Raw genomic sequence first — 15,254 nt, 5'->3', positions numbered from 1 at the left:
TTTAGGTTGTATTTGCCTGTAGTGTAAGTTTTGCTTTTGCACTGTTTACATGTATAGACTTGTTCACAGTTACAAAGTGATATTATTGGTGTTTTGCTTAAAACTGCAAACATGATTATTGTTTTCAGTTCTTATTCTTATTCTTGTGCTTAGGCTAAGTTGAATTCACTTTGTTACGCAGTCCGTTAGCGAAGTTCGAATTTATACTTGTTTCAGTTGGTTGATGTTGAGGAATTATTAATTCCATGTTGATGTTCGTAGATGTTGTGGTTTTTTTTTCTTTTTTCAGTTTACTCTGTGGGTGATGATGCGGATGAGGGCATCCGACGAATTCCCTGCGTAAATTCTTTAACAGGGGAAGGGGGTACTGTAACCCTAAAAATTTTAATTTTTCAATAATTTATTTCTATTAAAATTATAGTATTTATTTTTATAAACATTTATCGGTTTTATAACAAAACTTCGATTTTTGAACCGTAACCGTCGTTGTCTTTATTATCTGTCAATTTCGTGGAACGGCAACACTGCGTTTTCTGCGTCGTCATTCTATCGTTGTGCAGGCGCCGGTCGCATACCGACACTTGTGTATTTTAAAGCGATATATTCTTTTTTTACTCGTGAGTATATTCAGCGAATATTCTGGAATATTGAAATTTAATATATTGTTTCTACATTTCGTATATTGGTTTTGCATTCGTTTCAGATTATACACGAATTATATACTTACGTAAACGGAGGGTTACCTACGTCGTCAAGCTATTATATTATATATATTTAAGAGGTTTAGGCTACTAAACCGTAAGTAAAACAATTTATATTTGCTTAATCGAGGCACATTAGTGGTTTTTAGAATGATATTTAATCATATTTTTCGTTAAATTCCAGTCGTCGTATAATACCGGCCACGTGCATTATTTGACAGGCGTTGCCGAATATCTATTTATTTAAACACTCCTGAGGTGAGTTCATGCGTTAATTACCTTTGTTAATCAATATCCTACATGGCTCAGTAATTATTTCTATTAATTTCTTCATATTTTACTCAAAAACTGAACATAGACCTTGTCCATGTATTGGATGACCTAAGTCGAATCCTATAGTGATTTAAATCACTTAGAGGCACTATTTCGTTAAAATAAATATAGTTCTTGCTTTTCCGTTTTGTGTTATTGCAAATTAAGCAATAATTTGTACATTTTTGACACTTTAAATATCCAATTCAATAGCTTCAATCTTATGAGTTATTGTTGAATTTTGATAACTCTTTATTGCTTGTACCTGTGTCTAAGGCATTCTTAGGACCTTCTTAGTGCTTATGCAAGATAGGTAATAAGTTGTTTTGTTCACAGGGAGTGTTTTTTTTTATATGTATTTAAATACATATATAATTTTAAATAAAGTATATTCTGAAGTACTACGGTGTTGCTGGACGGACTCAGCTGAGAATTGTTGCTGAGTTCGAGCATCTGCTTCGTCGGAGGAATTGCTGCATGTCCAGTGCTGCTACCGCTGCTTCTGCTGCTGCCGCTATATTGGTTGCACAGCTTTTATTGATGCATTCCATTCGTGGGTTTGAGCTATCCTGCTTGCTTTATCCGTTCTTAATTTAGAGATGCCAACTCATTAATATTAGCTTTAAATTGTTGATGTCCATGACCAGATACCGTCAACGACCTCACCCCTGATGATTATTTTTATGTAAATTAAAATCATTTTGTTTATCAGATTATTTTATAAAATATTTTTTTTTTTCTCAATTAAATTTGCTTAACCAACAAAAGTTTTTTTTTTGTCCCCGCGACAACTTGACATATTACAAAAATTTTATCACAATTTAATTAGTTGCATTCAAATGATTACATAAATAAATATAATATATATATGATGAACCTATTTCTTAAAACAGTAATTAAATTAGGTTACCAAAACTTCAAATAAAGATAGGGCGATATCTGATCCAAATATTACTAAATCCAGATAATATTAAAGAAAAATAAAGTAAAGTAACAGCCTGTAAATTTCCCACAGCTGGGATAAGCCCTCCTCTTCCATTAAGGAGAGGACTTTGAACACATTCCACCACGCTGTTCCAATGCGGGTTGGTTGCACATGTGGAAGAATTTCGATGAAATTAGACACATGCAGGTTTCCTCACGATGTTTTCCTTCACCGCCGAGCACGAGATGAATTATAAACACAAATTAAACACATCTATATAGTGGCGCTTGCCTGGGTTTGAACTCGCAATTATCGGTTAAGATGCACGCGTTCTAACCACTGGGCCATCAGGGGTTTGAGATAATATTATTATACCCAAAAGTATTGGTTAGTGATTATAAATACCTGAGGTACAATTTAAATGTTAAATCTTAGTACACCCAATTGCATGCGTATAATCAAAAACTAGTTTAACTGTCGTACGTACTGTGCTTGTATATGTCGAAGAAACTGCAGTCCTCTAGCAGGGGTTGATCCTGCTCGTCTGTCACCAACGTGTTGTTAGCGACGAGGCACTCGACGTCCTTTGTCCATGGATTCCTGTAAACGAAGTCATAATATCAGTCACAAGACATAATAATGATTAGACATTTTCTCCAGTTTATTTATAGGCAATCCTTAAAAAAAAAATATTGGACAACATCACATACATCACTCTGATCAAAAAGTAAGTAAGCTAAAGCACTTGTGTTATGGAAAATCAGAAGTAACGACGGTACTAAAAACACTCAGACCCAAGACATCATAAAAAAGTAATAAAAAAAATAAGTAGTAAGTAAATTTTTCTACGTCGACTCGGTCGGGAATCCAACCCGGGACCCTGGAGTGGCGTACCCATGAAAATCGGTGTAGACATTACTAGACCACGGAGGTCGCCTTCTTTAAAATATTAGGATTATTGGAAAGGCTTTGGTCTATTTTTTTGTCTTTTTCAGGTTCCATATAAGTAGTAAGAAGATAGATTTCTTTTGACAAACTTTTCGGTCTTTTCTTGGTATCAACATAGTGGCTGCAGGTTTTCCAGTATCCTTTAAAAATGTCCCCGTAATGGAAATTAATATGTAATTAATTTGATTATTAAAAAGTAAAAACATAAAAAAATTCACCTGAAAGGTTTGAAGTGCGTCTGGATTCTTGCATATGTACCATCTTTGCGCCGGAAACAATATGGCGGTGTTCGTAGGGCGTCGCGCCTCAGAAGTGCGGACTTATGCGTGCGAGCGACCGCGCCGAGTTCCGCTGCGCTGATGTACTCATATAGACTTGTGCCAAGAAGCTCCTGAGGTAGGAAACCTAACGCCAGTGTCACCCTGAAAATAATATTATTAATTCAAAACAAGCATAACGGAACACTTTCTACGTTCCAGGATATACTTATACAAAGTTTTAATTCACTTTCAATTCATTTCGTTCAGTAATATTAACTCATATCACATGGATAATGAATTATACCCATATATATTTAGAAAAAATCATTACCTTATTATTGATATATTTTTTTAATTTTTTTTAAATTATTAGCCAATCGGAACAATGAAGGAGTTCTAACTTTTCGTTCCAAAATTTTTTGACAAAAGTTTCATTACAATTGGGTGAATGATTTAGTTACGCATAGGGAACAAATATAAAAACATTTATATTTATTTATCTATACATATATTAAAATTGGAGTGTCTGTTTGTAATATTACTCAATGCATACGTATTTTTACAAGGTAATTAAAGTAACGTTTAGTTAAGTAACAGGCTGTAAATTTCCCACTGCTGGGCTAAGGCTTTCTCACCATTAAGTCCTTTTTAACTCAATGCATAAGTATCTACACGGTACATATACCAAAATAATTTTATTTAGAATTTTTGTCTGTCTGGCTGTCTTTTGTCTTTTTATTCCGGCTATTCTGCAACGACTGGACCGATTTTGATAAGGAGTAACTTAGGCTACAATAATAATTTTTTTGTCAAATTCAAATGCGTACAAGGTCGAGGTCACAGCTAGTTTATTACAAGTACTTGTTACCTTTGATCGACGAAGAGAAACTTCCCGTCGGTGGCGTGTCTCGATATGTACTGCACGTAGCGCGTGTAGGGCGCGGGCGGCGCCTGGGGCGTCAGGTCTGACAGCGCTCGGCCGACGGCGACGAGGCAGGACAAGTTGCAAGCGTCACCATCGTCGGGACTGCCGTCCGCCGCGCTACCAGCTTCCGACATTTCAGCCGGTGCCCACGACTTAAGATATCCTGAGGAACATTTAATTAGATACATATAATTACATATCATAAAATTGGAGTGTCTGTTTGTAATATTAAATAATATTAATAACCACTTTTTACTAAATGCATGGATGCTTTTTACCATATTGATGTAATTTAGCTTAATAATTAAGCTTTCGATTGCGTTAGGCATGATATTCTCCTAGAAAAGCTTAAATATTATGGTATCAGGGGCCCTGCATTGAAATTAATTTCCTCCTACCTTAGTGAAAGAGTTTTGAAGGTTGTGGTTAATGGTGCAAAATCAAATGGCGCTGTGGCGCAAATGGGTGTACCACAGGGTTCAATTTTGGGACCTCTCTTGTTCTTAATATATATAAATGATTTACCTTATTTCGTAAAAAATACTTGCGATATTGTACTGTTTGCAGATGATACATCCCTCATTTTTAAACTTGATAGAAAAATAAACAACTATGACGTTGTAAGCAGTGCTCTGTCGCGGGTTCTTGGTTGGTTTGACATAAATAATTTAGTACTAAATGCTAAAAAGACTAAATGTGTTTTGTTTTCCTTGCCAAATGTCAAATCAAATCCTTCTGCAATAACTTTGAAAAATGAAAGGCTTGAGTTTGTTGAGTCGACGGTCTTTTTAGGGATAACCCTTGACTCCAAACTGCAGTGGGGCACCCATTTGTATGCCCTGGCAAGAAAACTAAGTAGTGCCATTTATGCAATAAAAATAATTAGAAAACTTACGGACATAAGTACTGCTAGACTAGTTTATTTTAGTAATTTTCACAGTATTATGTCATATGGAATGTTGTTATGGGGTAATGCAGCAGAGATTGAAGTTGTTTTTATTCTACAGAAAAGAGCTATCCGATCTATTTACAATATTAGCTCCAGGACATCATTACGCGAAAAATTTAAAGAAATAGGTGTATTAACGGCTGTTTCACAATATATTTATGATAATATAATCTTTATACAAAAGAATATTAAAAATTATTCTATCAATGCTGATGTACATACTATTAATACAAGAAATAAGAATAAACTTGTAACCCCCAGTTTCCGTTTGCATACGGTAAATAGAACGTTTTTGGGCAATGGTATACGCATATATAATAAGATACCGGAAAATATAATCAATTTACCATTTTCAAAATTTAAAAATATTATTAAGACTAAATTAATAAATAAATCATACTATTCATTAAAAGAGTACTTTTTAGAAAGAAACGCCTGGAGTTAGGCTCGGGTTCCATGATAGGACGCTAATTACTGTCAATAACAGCACTGTAAATGTGTTTATTTGAAAAGAGCAACTATGCGAGTTTCTTGCCGTTTCTTCTCGCTAGAAGCTGCTTTCCGAAACGGTGGTAGTATTTGATTATTGACGATTCAAAAACGCTTCATTGTGAAGTTTACTTGAATAAAATTGATTTGATTTGATTTGATTTGATTTGAATTTTAGTTTATCTGTCTGTTTGTTCCGGCTAATCTGTGGAATGACTGGACCGATTTTGATTGGATTTTCATTAAATATAGCAAATAGCTGATGTAATAAGTATTAACTTAGGCTACAGCAGTAACATTTTGTTAAATTTAAACACGCATGAACTCGCAGACACCGCTGGTAGATTAAGAAACATCTTAATCTTTTGATTTCTTCTTCCTAAGCCCAACCCATCTATCGACCTTACAATTCATGATAAGAAGAATAGAATTATTTCTTGTGAGCATTGCATACGGCTATAGACGTATTTCAATATAAATTGTTTAATGGTAAACTGACCTAGTACTGAAATATAAACCATGAAATCTAAAAAGACAGAGCGTGCATTTCCATTAGTCCAATAGCCTTTCTACCCGAAATAATTGTGCCAATTTATCTAGTGAGCGTACGATTTTCAAGCCATCAAACCTATAACTGATGATTTTTTAAGCTATTGTTGAAACATAAAAAACATGTTATCAAGAGTTTCAAATAGTAATCAAATACCTGTACACTGCACGACGCAGTACTTCTTCTCATGCGCTTGTTTCTTCCTCATTTTGGCGGTGGTTTCGCTCTCCTCCTTAACTTGGTTCGGTTGTGGGCACGTCGTGGTGGGAGTGGTGCTGCTGGCTTGGTTGTTGGACATGCGGCACTTAATGCGACAGAAAAAGGAGCGCCGAGCGCCAGGGCAGAGACGTGACGCGCCAGCCACTACATCCGCCTTTACCGGTAACATCGCTAAACAAAAAATTATATATTAATATTATAAATGTGAAAGTAACTCTGTCTTTTTTTTATGGTATAGGTTGGCGGACGAGCATATGGGCCACCTGATGGTATGTGGTCACCATCACCCATAGGCAATGAGAAATATTAACTATTCCTTACATCGTCAATGTGCCACCAACCTTGGGAACTAAGATGCTATGTCCCTTGTGCCTGTAGTTACACTGGCTCACTCACCCTTCAAACCGGTACACAACAATACTGAGTACTGTTATTTGGCGGTAGTATAACTGATGAGTGGGTGGTACCTACCTAGACGGGCTTGCACAAAGCCCTACCACCAAGGAAACTCTGTCTGTCTGTTTGTCACTCTTTCAACCAAACCGCTGAACCGAATTTGATGAAATTTGGTATGAAGCAAACTTGAACTCAAAGAAAGGACATAGACTACTTTTTTGCCAGACACACGACAACCAACATCCTAAGACGCGAGAGGAACTGCGACCGACCACTAGTCTTAAATAAATACACAATTTCTACATTCTGTATTATACTTAAATATATTTCAGGAAATCATAAATTATATTTTTTTAATGTGTGTGTTGATATTTAATAATATTAACAAGTATTAATAAAACAGTATTCAATATATATATTGTAAAATATGTAGATGGTGTATTTGTCACTGTAAGATTACAAAATTCGTTAGATCGGACAGATAGATTTTAGTCAGTCGAAAATTTTTGAACTGTGAAATACGATTGCAATTAAACGTATTATTAATCGACGATCATGATCAAAACCCGCATTGGAACAGCGTGGTGGAATATGTTCCAAACCTTCTCCTCAAAGGGAGAGGAGGCCTCTAGCCCAGCTGTGGGAATTGACAGGCTGCTGTTGTTGTTGTTGTTGTAATCATGATCAAAGATGTTTAGGAAATACCTATCAGATGCAAACAGTATCATAACATAACTATCTATTTCAAAAATAAAAGGTTTAACGACAAGTATACGATTTTTTTTTTTTACGAGTAATATAAAATATTCTACAATTACACATATAAGTAAAATAAATAAAATACAAATATAAACTAATGATATATTAAGTTACAATAGTATTCGAATTTATTATTTAATCGTATATAATATTGTTAATAAATTGATGACATAAAGGATTTGATACGATAATGAAAATTATAGCAAATAAATAATTAATTTAGGAAATTGGTATTAGGAATACGGGAACTATAAATCATTAATGAATTGATAAAACCGCATCATGCATTACATTACAGCACAATTATAATAGGTGTTTAAAAATGAAGACAATGATTTGATTGCTTATCAAACAATGATTATCTTATTTTAACGAGTTCTTTTATGGTATAGGTTGGCGGACGAGCATATAGGCCACATGATAGTAAGTGGTCACTATCACCCATAGACAATGAAGCTGTAAGAAATATTAACTATTCCTTACATCGTCAATGTGCCACCAACCTTGGGAACTAAGATGTTATGTCCCTTGTGCTTGTAGTTACACTGGCTCACTCACCCTTCAAACCTGAACACAACAATATTGAGTACTGTTATTTGGCTGTAGTATAAATGACGACTTAATTCTACAATGCTATGTAGCTCCTAGCTGAAAAGTAATTAAATGTAGGACACAAGTCAGTGTGACCGCACTTGAGGCGACACACTTCGCGGTCTGAAGGCATGTGCCCCTCTGTGGAATAGTTTATAAGAATGAATCGATACGTACTCTTGGCGTCTATTAATCGCTCCCTCGGGCTGAGGTCTGAAGAAGAGAGCTGTTCTTTAACTTTAGCGACGTCCTTTGGATGCAAGATGTCGAAGAGACTCTGACCGAGTAACTCGGACTGCAACAAAAACATTTTATATACCTTCTCGTAACACATTTTGTAGTATATATTTCGTTTTACATCATTGACCAATACAGTTTTAACAAAAGTTCTAGTTTTTATTCATGACGACTTCAGACAAAACAATAATGATTAAGCACTGTCTTATAATATAAGGTTTGATTATTTATCTGTCGAGATACACTGTCAAAGCTAATGTCAGTGTCACTGTCAAAAATAATGGCCAGCTGTTGTGTCAATAAATACACGCACACTAATAAAATAGCATGACGTTAGACGAGTAAATCATATTTGCCACGCACACTAAGACAGTATATTTTCAAGTTTGTTTTAGTACTGTTGAAGTGCGACACTCTATCTATGTGTGTGTGAGCGTGTGGCGGTAGAATAGTAATAACTTGCAAAATAATCAAAATTATTAAAGAAAATCTCAATGAGACATAATAATAACAACCTATTGCTATTGACGAATTAAAAAAAAAATCTGACAGAGGAGAACCAAACATAAAAACAAAGTTGTACATACAAACGTTTTCGAGATAATATACATTAAATCGAAAACATATAAAAATATATTAGTTTATTGTCCTTAAATATAAAGCACAGATCATACATCTATATGTATGCGTACTCATATAAGCAAACGCTTCGATGCAATTCAGATAAAAATTCGCGTTGCACAAAGTCACAAGCAATTTCGCCATGACTGCTGTCGTTTCATATGGAAGATCATTTGACATTTGTTGTGCGCAGGTTTATTTGCATTTGAAATTAATATAATCATTATATTATTGACACAATGTCTCACGTGCGCACGTCAAACATGCTCCGCTGTTTTATTTATTAATAAAGACGATTTCCTCTGATGGTTATTGAAATTAGTAATAAAAGGAAAACAATAATAAATACTTGAGTAAAATACACAGGTCTGTAAATCTGTAAATCTGTAAAATACACCTCATATATATATGTGTCATAAAAAAAGAGGAAAAACGGCATGTTGAACAGAGACGCATGCCGTATGCCGTCGGCGTAATTTTCGACCCAGGGTAGCCCCTAGGCTTGGTATAGATGTTATCTATTAAAACACTGCATACAATTTACGTCAAAAGTCTTGCGATCGGAGCAAACTGTTTTAAAACGCATAAGCAATAACGACAGGTTGTCTCAATTATCTTATATGATATTTATTTTAAAAGCCTCGCTAAATAAACTAAACCAGTCTCACCTGATCGTAATGCAATAATCTCGTAACCGAGGCGCTAACGTATAGCAGCCTCCCACGATCGCAGCCAACGACCATCAAGAAGCAATCTCTAGCCGCGTGGAGCACTAGAGCGTTCAACTCTCGCTCAGAGAGAAAAGCGGGACGCGGTCTGACTGTCAACGGTCCCGCGGAAAGTGCACCGCGTACTGATCTCAAGTGCTGGACTGCCATACGGAGCACTGTTAGCTTGTCCAGCTTGCGGGCCATTGCGCCACACATGGGAACCATTGAGCTCAACTCAGATATGTAAGTGTTCATTTTATCGCGTCGTCGCTTCTCAATCTCGCTATGGTTTTGCCTGCAAGATGATAAATACATGAGACAACATCACATACATTACTCTGATCCCAATTTAAGTATCTGAAGCACTTGTGTTATGGAAATCAGAAGTAACGACGGTACCACAAACACCCAGACCCAAGACAACATAGAAAACTAATGGTAATCTACGTCGACTCGACCGGGAATCGAACCCGGGACCTCAGAGTGGCGTATCCATGAAAACCGGTGTACACACCACTCGACCACGGAGGTCATGATTATAAAATAAAATTACCATAACGTTCGACTACAACGTGTGCGTCAAGTGAACTTATGCAATATAAGTAAATAATAGTCACAATCAAGTTCATATGTTATGATTATTATTAAGTATTCAGGTCGGTGCAATTAGTAATCTTTTTAAATTAAAAATAGCAGTGATTTTACATCCTCGTACTTATCTCTTTAATGAACTTATTAATAAAATCGGAACACAGTAATGGTTGTACGTATTCTTCCACTGACAGCAACGTCATACATCAAATTGTTATTCAAACGAATACAAGCTCTAATACTATACATTGTTTTAAAGCTGTATTGTAAGGCGATGTTTTGTCTCGTTCTTTCGAATGCAATATTAAAGTTATCAGACAGGGAGCAATTGATGTATTAGCTACACATTATTTAATAAAAACTTACTTTTTGTCGGGCAAAGTTCGATTGGAACGGGTCTCATCGGTGCCGTCATCGTCGTAGGTACTGCTGGTCGCACTGTAAATAAAACAAACATTTTAACAAATTAACACTTTAATGTGATACGGTAGACGAACGAGAAAACGGGCCACCTGATGGTAAGTGGGCAACACCACCCATAGACGATGAAGCTATAAGAAATATTAACCATTCTTTACATCACCAAATTTGAGAATTAAGATGTTATGTCCCTTGTGTCTTTAGTTACACTGGCTCACACAGTCTTCAAACTAGAACACAATAATACTTAGTACTGCTGTTTGGCGGGAAAGTATCTGAAGAGTGGGACGGGGAAAACATGAGCTGACTTGGGTAGAGTCGGGACTATTGATTACTTTTTGAAATGATACATTATAATACATTTATTATATTTGATAACCTTATAGGTACTATCTGCCTGTCCCGAACTCGAATGGGTAAAATCCTTACAAATTGGTCCCTCCTATTTTTTTCTTTTAAAGTTTTATTTAAGAAGATTTATTTTAGCCGAGCGTTAAGTCAGTCAAACCAACGATTTTAGATAGGATGTGACGGAAACATATCATTGAGGTGACAAAGGGGTGGTCATGAGGGGCGAGGGGCTTGATGGCAATTATATATGAATTGGTTGTTAATCACTTACAACTACAACCTAAATTGCATTCACAGTTACGTAGTACCTATAATATAATTTTGGTTTGATCATGGTGCTATATTTTATCCCTCATGATTATAATATTGTATTGTTGAACCATTATTTGATCAGGTGAGTTTAATATTATTGAAGTTATTTCTACCACCTGATGGTACGGAAGCAACATATGAAATCAAAATCTATTAAAACTACAAAACAGTCGATTTTTGCATGTCAGCATTACGTTTCCTTCTCCACAGAAGTAACACTGTTAGAAGTATATCAAACGCTTACATAGACACTATCCCAATGACCTTGTTTATGTCATATTCCCTGTGTTGTAATTCCTCACCCTTCAAACCAAAACACAATACCTAATGCTTAGTCATAGTAAACCTGTATATAATGATACATAAATAAAATCCCTACTAAAGCTATACATCAGTGTGTCACAAAGAAAACAGTTACTAAACATATATTGGAAATCTGGGAGCCTGTATTTCAATGGCACAATATTATAGTACACTGATGCTACTACGAATGAAATTGACAGTGTACACACACTGAATGTCAACAAACGGTACGATACCAAAGTTGTAATTACGATTTCCTACCTTTATTCGCTTGGAATAAGTATGTCGTGGGCTTAGCCTTCTTAATACTACCTTATCAGCTATGCTACCGCCAAACGACAAACAACAAAAAACAACAACAAATAGTACAGATGATGCAAATAGTTAAATATTTCCATATTGCCAATATCTACAGGCGGTGACCACTTACCACCAGGTGGCCCAATTGACCGTTCACCTATATATAAATATGTCATAAAACACACACACACACACTATTTGCTTCACTTATATGACACGTATAAATTGCGAATGTGTTCAAAGTGGGAACTCTTAGTTTAATTAAAGTTCAACGCCCCCCGAGAGAGCGCGTACTAAGGAGTTCAGAAAGCAATTATAAATGTTATCGATACGATAAGGATTTCTGACCCATTTGACTCCTTGAATTGTGATATTGGAGCCACGTCGTACTGACAAACATATTACAATGTTAGCGGATAAGGCTTTAAGGACTTCATAAAATAAAGGCTCACTGTTGGGTATACTATGGGCTATGGCGCATGGAAAGCACATATAGTTGTCAGTCTTGTGCCTGGATTAAATTTGTGTTAGATTTGATACAATGGAGGAAATGAGTATGGGCAAATTTGTCCTGCTTGTGACTGGTTTCTCTTGAGAAAAACTGCCATTTTAAAATCTATTAAGACAACATCTGTATAATATTAAAACTGTTCTACGAAAAGGGGCTATTTAACTGTTATGTCTTTTTCTGTATATCTTATGTTTGCCGTGTGAGTAATTAATAAATAAAAGCGTAACACATTGCAGTAAAGCTTATAATAGGATTTTAAAACTTACTATCTTTCCCTATTTCTTAAATAGTATAATTAAAATGAAAAAAAAAAATGTCAGTGTGAGCCACGTCTTCCAAGTAAACAACTAGCTTGAAGTCCAGCGAATATCTGCTGATGTTCAGTAAAAATATAAAAAGCCAAAATGTATTAAAGTTTTATGTAAAAAAGGCACGGGCAACTGTGAGTCCTTAGATGTTGTTAAATTAAAATAAAAAAGTACTAATCAACTTTTTCTACATCGACTCGACCGGGAATCGGACCCGGGACCTAGCAGTGGAGTACTCATGAAAGCCGGTGTATCCTACTCGACCACGGAAGTTGTCAAATTTTACCAATACCCATATTATGAATTGCGAAAATATCTGATTGTATATTGCTTTTTCATTAGCAAACTACTGGGCTTGCAAAGCTTGAATCCAAGGATGACCATACTTTTTTTACTTAACACTTAGTTTCCAACCTCGAAAACGCGAGCAAACACGCGGGCGGCAATAGTACTGATATATCACTGTAATATTATGACATAAGCAGACAACTATGCTAAATGTAAAAATACTAGAAAATAACACATACATGATAATCATTTAAGATTTATAATTACAATCACAATTTGTAGCGACAGATATTAGCAAGTTTAAACATCAGAAAAATATTATTGACATTTGCAAACTTGAGGAAAATACAAAACAACGTCGCTTTAATAACGCACTAGTCGGTTTTTAAAAAGTACTATATTGTTTTACTCATAATATTAGTACAGTCGGTCCGTTAGCGACGTGAAGTCGTATAATATAAACACGGAACGGCGGTAGATTATAAAACTACGAAGGGTTACTTTGCACACAAGAATGTATAAAGTTCACCATCTACTTAACAGATCGAAATTCAAATATTTAGATAAAAGGATGTTTTTAATATACATTTTTAATAAAGAAGGAAGACGAACGGTTGTTGGAAAGGTCACACCATTGGCTTTAGACGTTAGCCCTGTAAGAAATTTTAACCAATCCTTACATCGTCAATGCGCCGCCAACCTTAGGGTATAAGATGTACTTAATACAATGTTTACACCGACTCAATCGCCCTTCAAATTGGACTACTATAATATTACCTGTTTTCCGTCTAGGTCCAAAACAAAGTTTTAGCAAGTACTATTTTTGATTGTACCCCGAACTTCAAAACTCATGTATTTTAACAAACAATTTATATTTGCTGCAATTTTGAGCAACGTGATCATATTACTATTGTCGTTAATGTACGTTTCAGGACATCTTAAGGTGAAAAAGAAAAGCTTTAAACTTTCTTTAACTATATGTATTTTGTATTCTTGAAACTTTTAACTTATTTATTTATAATACCCAGGATGGAAGACATTATCTAAGCAGCGGGGTACGTATACATATAGGACGTACCTTTATTGTGGCTGACAGAAATGACTAGGTTAAAATCCTCGATTTTGTCAATAAGATTGGATAACCATGCTTCAATTTCAAGTCACGCCACATTAATCGTCTTAAAATTGTGTCAGCTTAGCTAAAGCTATGTGACGCTACGTTTCAGTGAGTGTTGAGCTTTAAGAGCCTCGTTAAACACAATATTGGTAGCAGGTGAGCAGCAACAGGTCAGTCACTCGTCGGGCTAATTGGTCGCTTTGTGATTGAATGGAATTGGGGAAATAATAAGTACAAGGGTTATTCTATTAGCGACGTCTTTGAGAAATTTATATAATTGTATAATTTGAATAGTCTAGCGCGTTTCCATGGACGTAACATAAATTCAACTGTGGAACTATTTGAATATCGAACGAACGGGTTTTGACACATTCGTTTGATTGACGAATTCGTTTTTACAAAAAAACCCAAAATGTATAGGATTGACATAAGAATTTGATGTATCACATGGTTAAATCGGATTCACTGAAAATCTGTGTTGAAACGCGAAGGCTTGATGTGGCTTTGGCATTTCCGACATGGTTAACAAAGTTGTGACGTCAAATCAACCAGTAGACAAAATATTTATAGGTGACTTGTTTTGTTATAATTTGACAGTCTTCCTTCGCAGATAGACTATTTATTAACGTTTAAAAATACGCTGTTTTTTTATTTAAATCAAATGCATTTTACACCAAAGTACATACTAAAAAAATAAGACATGTGTTGCCTAAAACCAAGTACACCATAAAAATAGCAAAACATTGCACAACATTACATAATATTTTTTTCAAATGAGAAACTCAGGAAAAACTATATAAAAGTTATTCCTATTTGTAACAATGGTTTTTATTGAAATCAATAAATAGATCAATTTACCCCAAAATCCAGGAAAAACATCGACGCGTATTCATTGGACAACCACATACAGCCTCATATAACAAAATCATTTGGTAAATAGTCGTATCAAGTTATATTATTCATTTACATTATTATTTACAAATTAATTTTAAAACTCTTGCTGTTTGTATTAAGTTAAAATTTGGTGCCAGAATATATTATGGACTGGACCAAAGTTTGTCTTGAACGAAAGCCATTTGCGCGAGAAATGCCAAAGTGTGTTGTTTGCTCAAGAACAACACTCTATTTGCACACTCTTCTGTGGCATATTTGTAAGTGGAC

At 35.2% G+C, this 15,254-nt stretch overlaps 1 protein-coding gene across 4 annotated transcripts in view; it reads right to left on the bottom strand.

Annotated features, from left to right (window-relative positions):
* Positions 1 to 15,254, bottom strand: part of LOC124543330 (protein cycle) — a 116,485-nt gene that overhangs the window by 15,384 nt on the left and 85,847 nt on the right. For all 4 annotated transcript variants that reach the window (XM_047121525.1, XM_047121524.1, XM_047121526.1 and 1 more), the window contains 7 exons: positions 10,550 to 10,621; positions 9,551 to 9,887; positions 8,202 to 8,319; positions 6,216 to 6,449; positions 4,015 to 4,234; positions 3,105 to 3,308; positions 2,426 to 2,538 (listed from right to left, as the gene is read on the bottom strand). In XM_047121525.1, coding sequence (XP_046977481.1) covers positions 2,426 to 2,538; positions 3,105 to 3,308; positions 4,015 to 4,234; positions 6,216 to 6,449; positions 8,202 to 8,319; positions 9,551 to 9,887; positions 10,550 to 10,621 — 1,298 coding nt within the window. The remainder of the gene's footprint in view (positions 1 to 2,425; positions 2,539 to 3,104; positions 3,309 to 4,014; positions 4,235 to 6,215; positions 6,450 to 8,201; positions 8,320 to 9,550; positions 9,888 to 10,549; positions 10,622 to 15,254) is intronic.

The sequence above is a fragment of the Vanessa cardui genome, chromosome Z (assembly GCF_905220365.1).
Source record: "Vanessa cardui chromosome Z, ilVanCard2.1, whole genome shotgun sequence".
Taxonomy (NCBI): Eukaryota; Metazoa; Arthropoda; class Insecta; order Lepidoptera; family Nymphalidae; genus Vanessa; species Vanessa cardui.
This window is presented reverse-complemented; position numbering and strand designations above follow the sequence as displayed.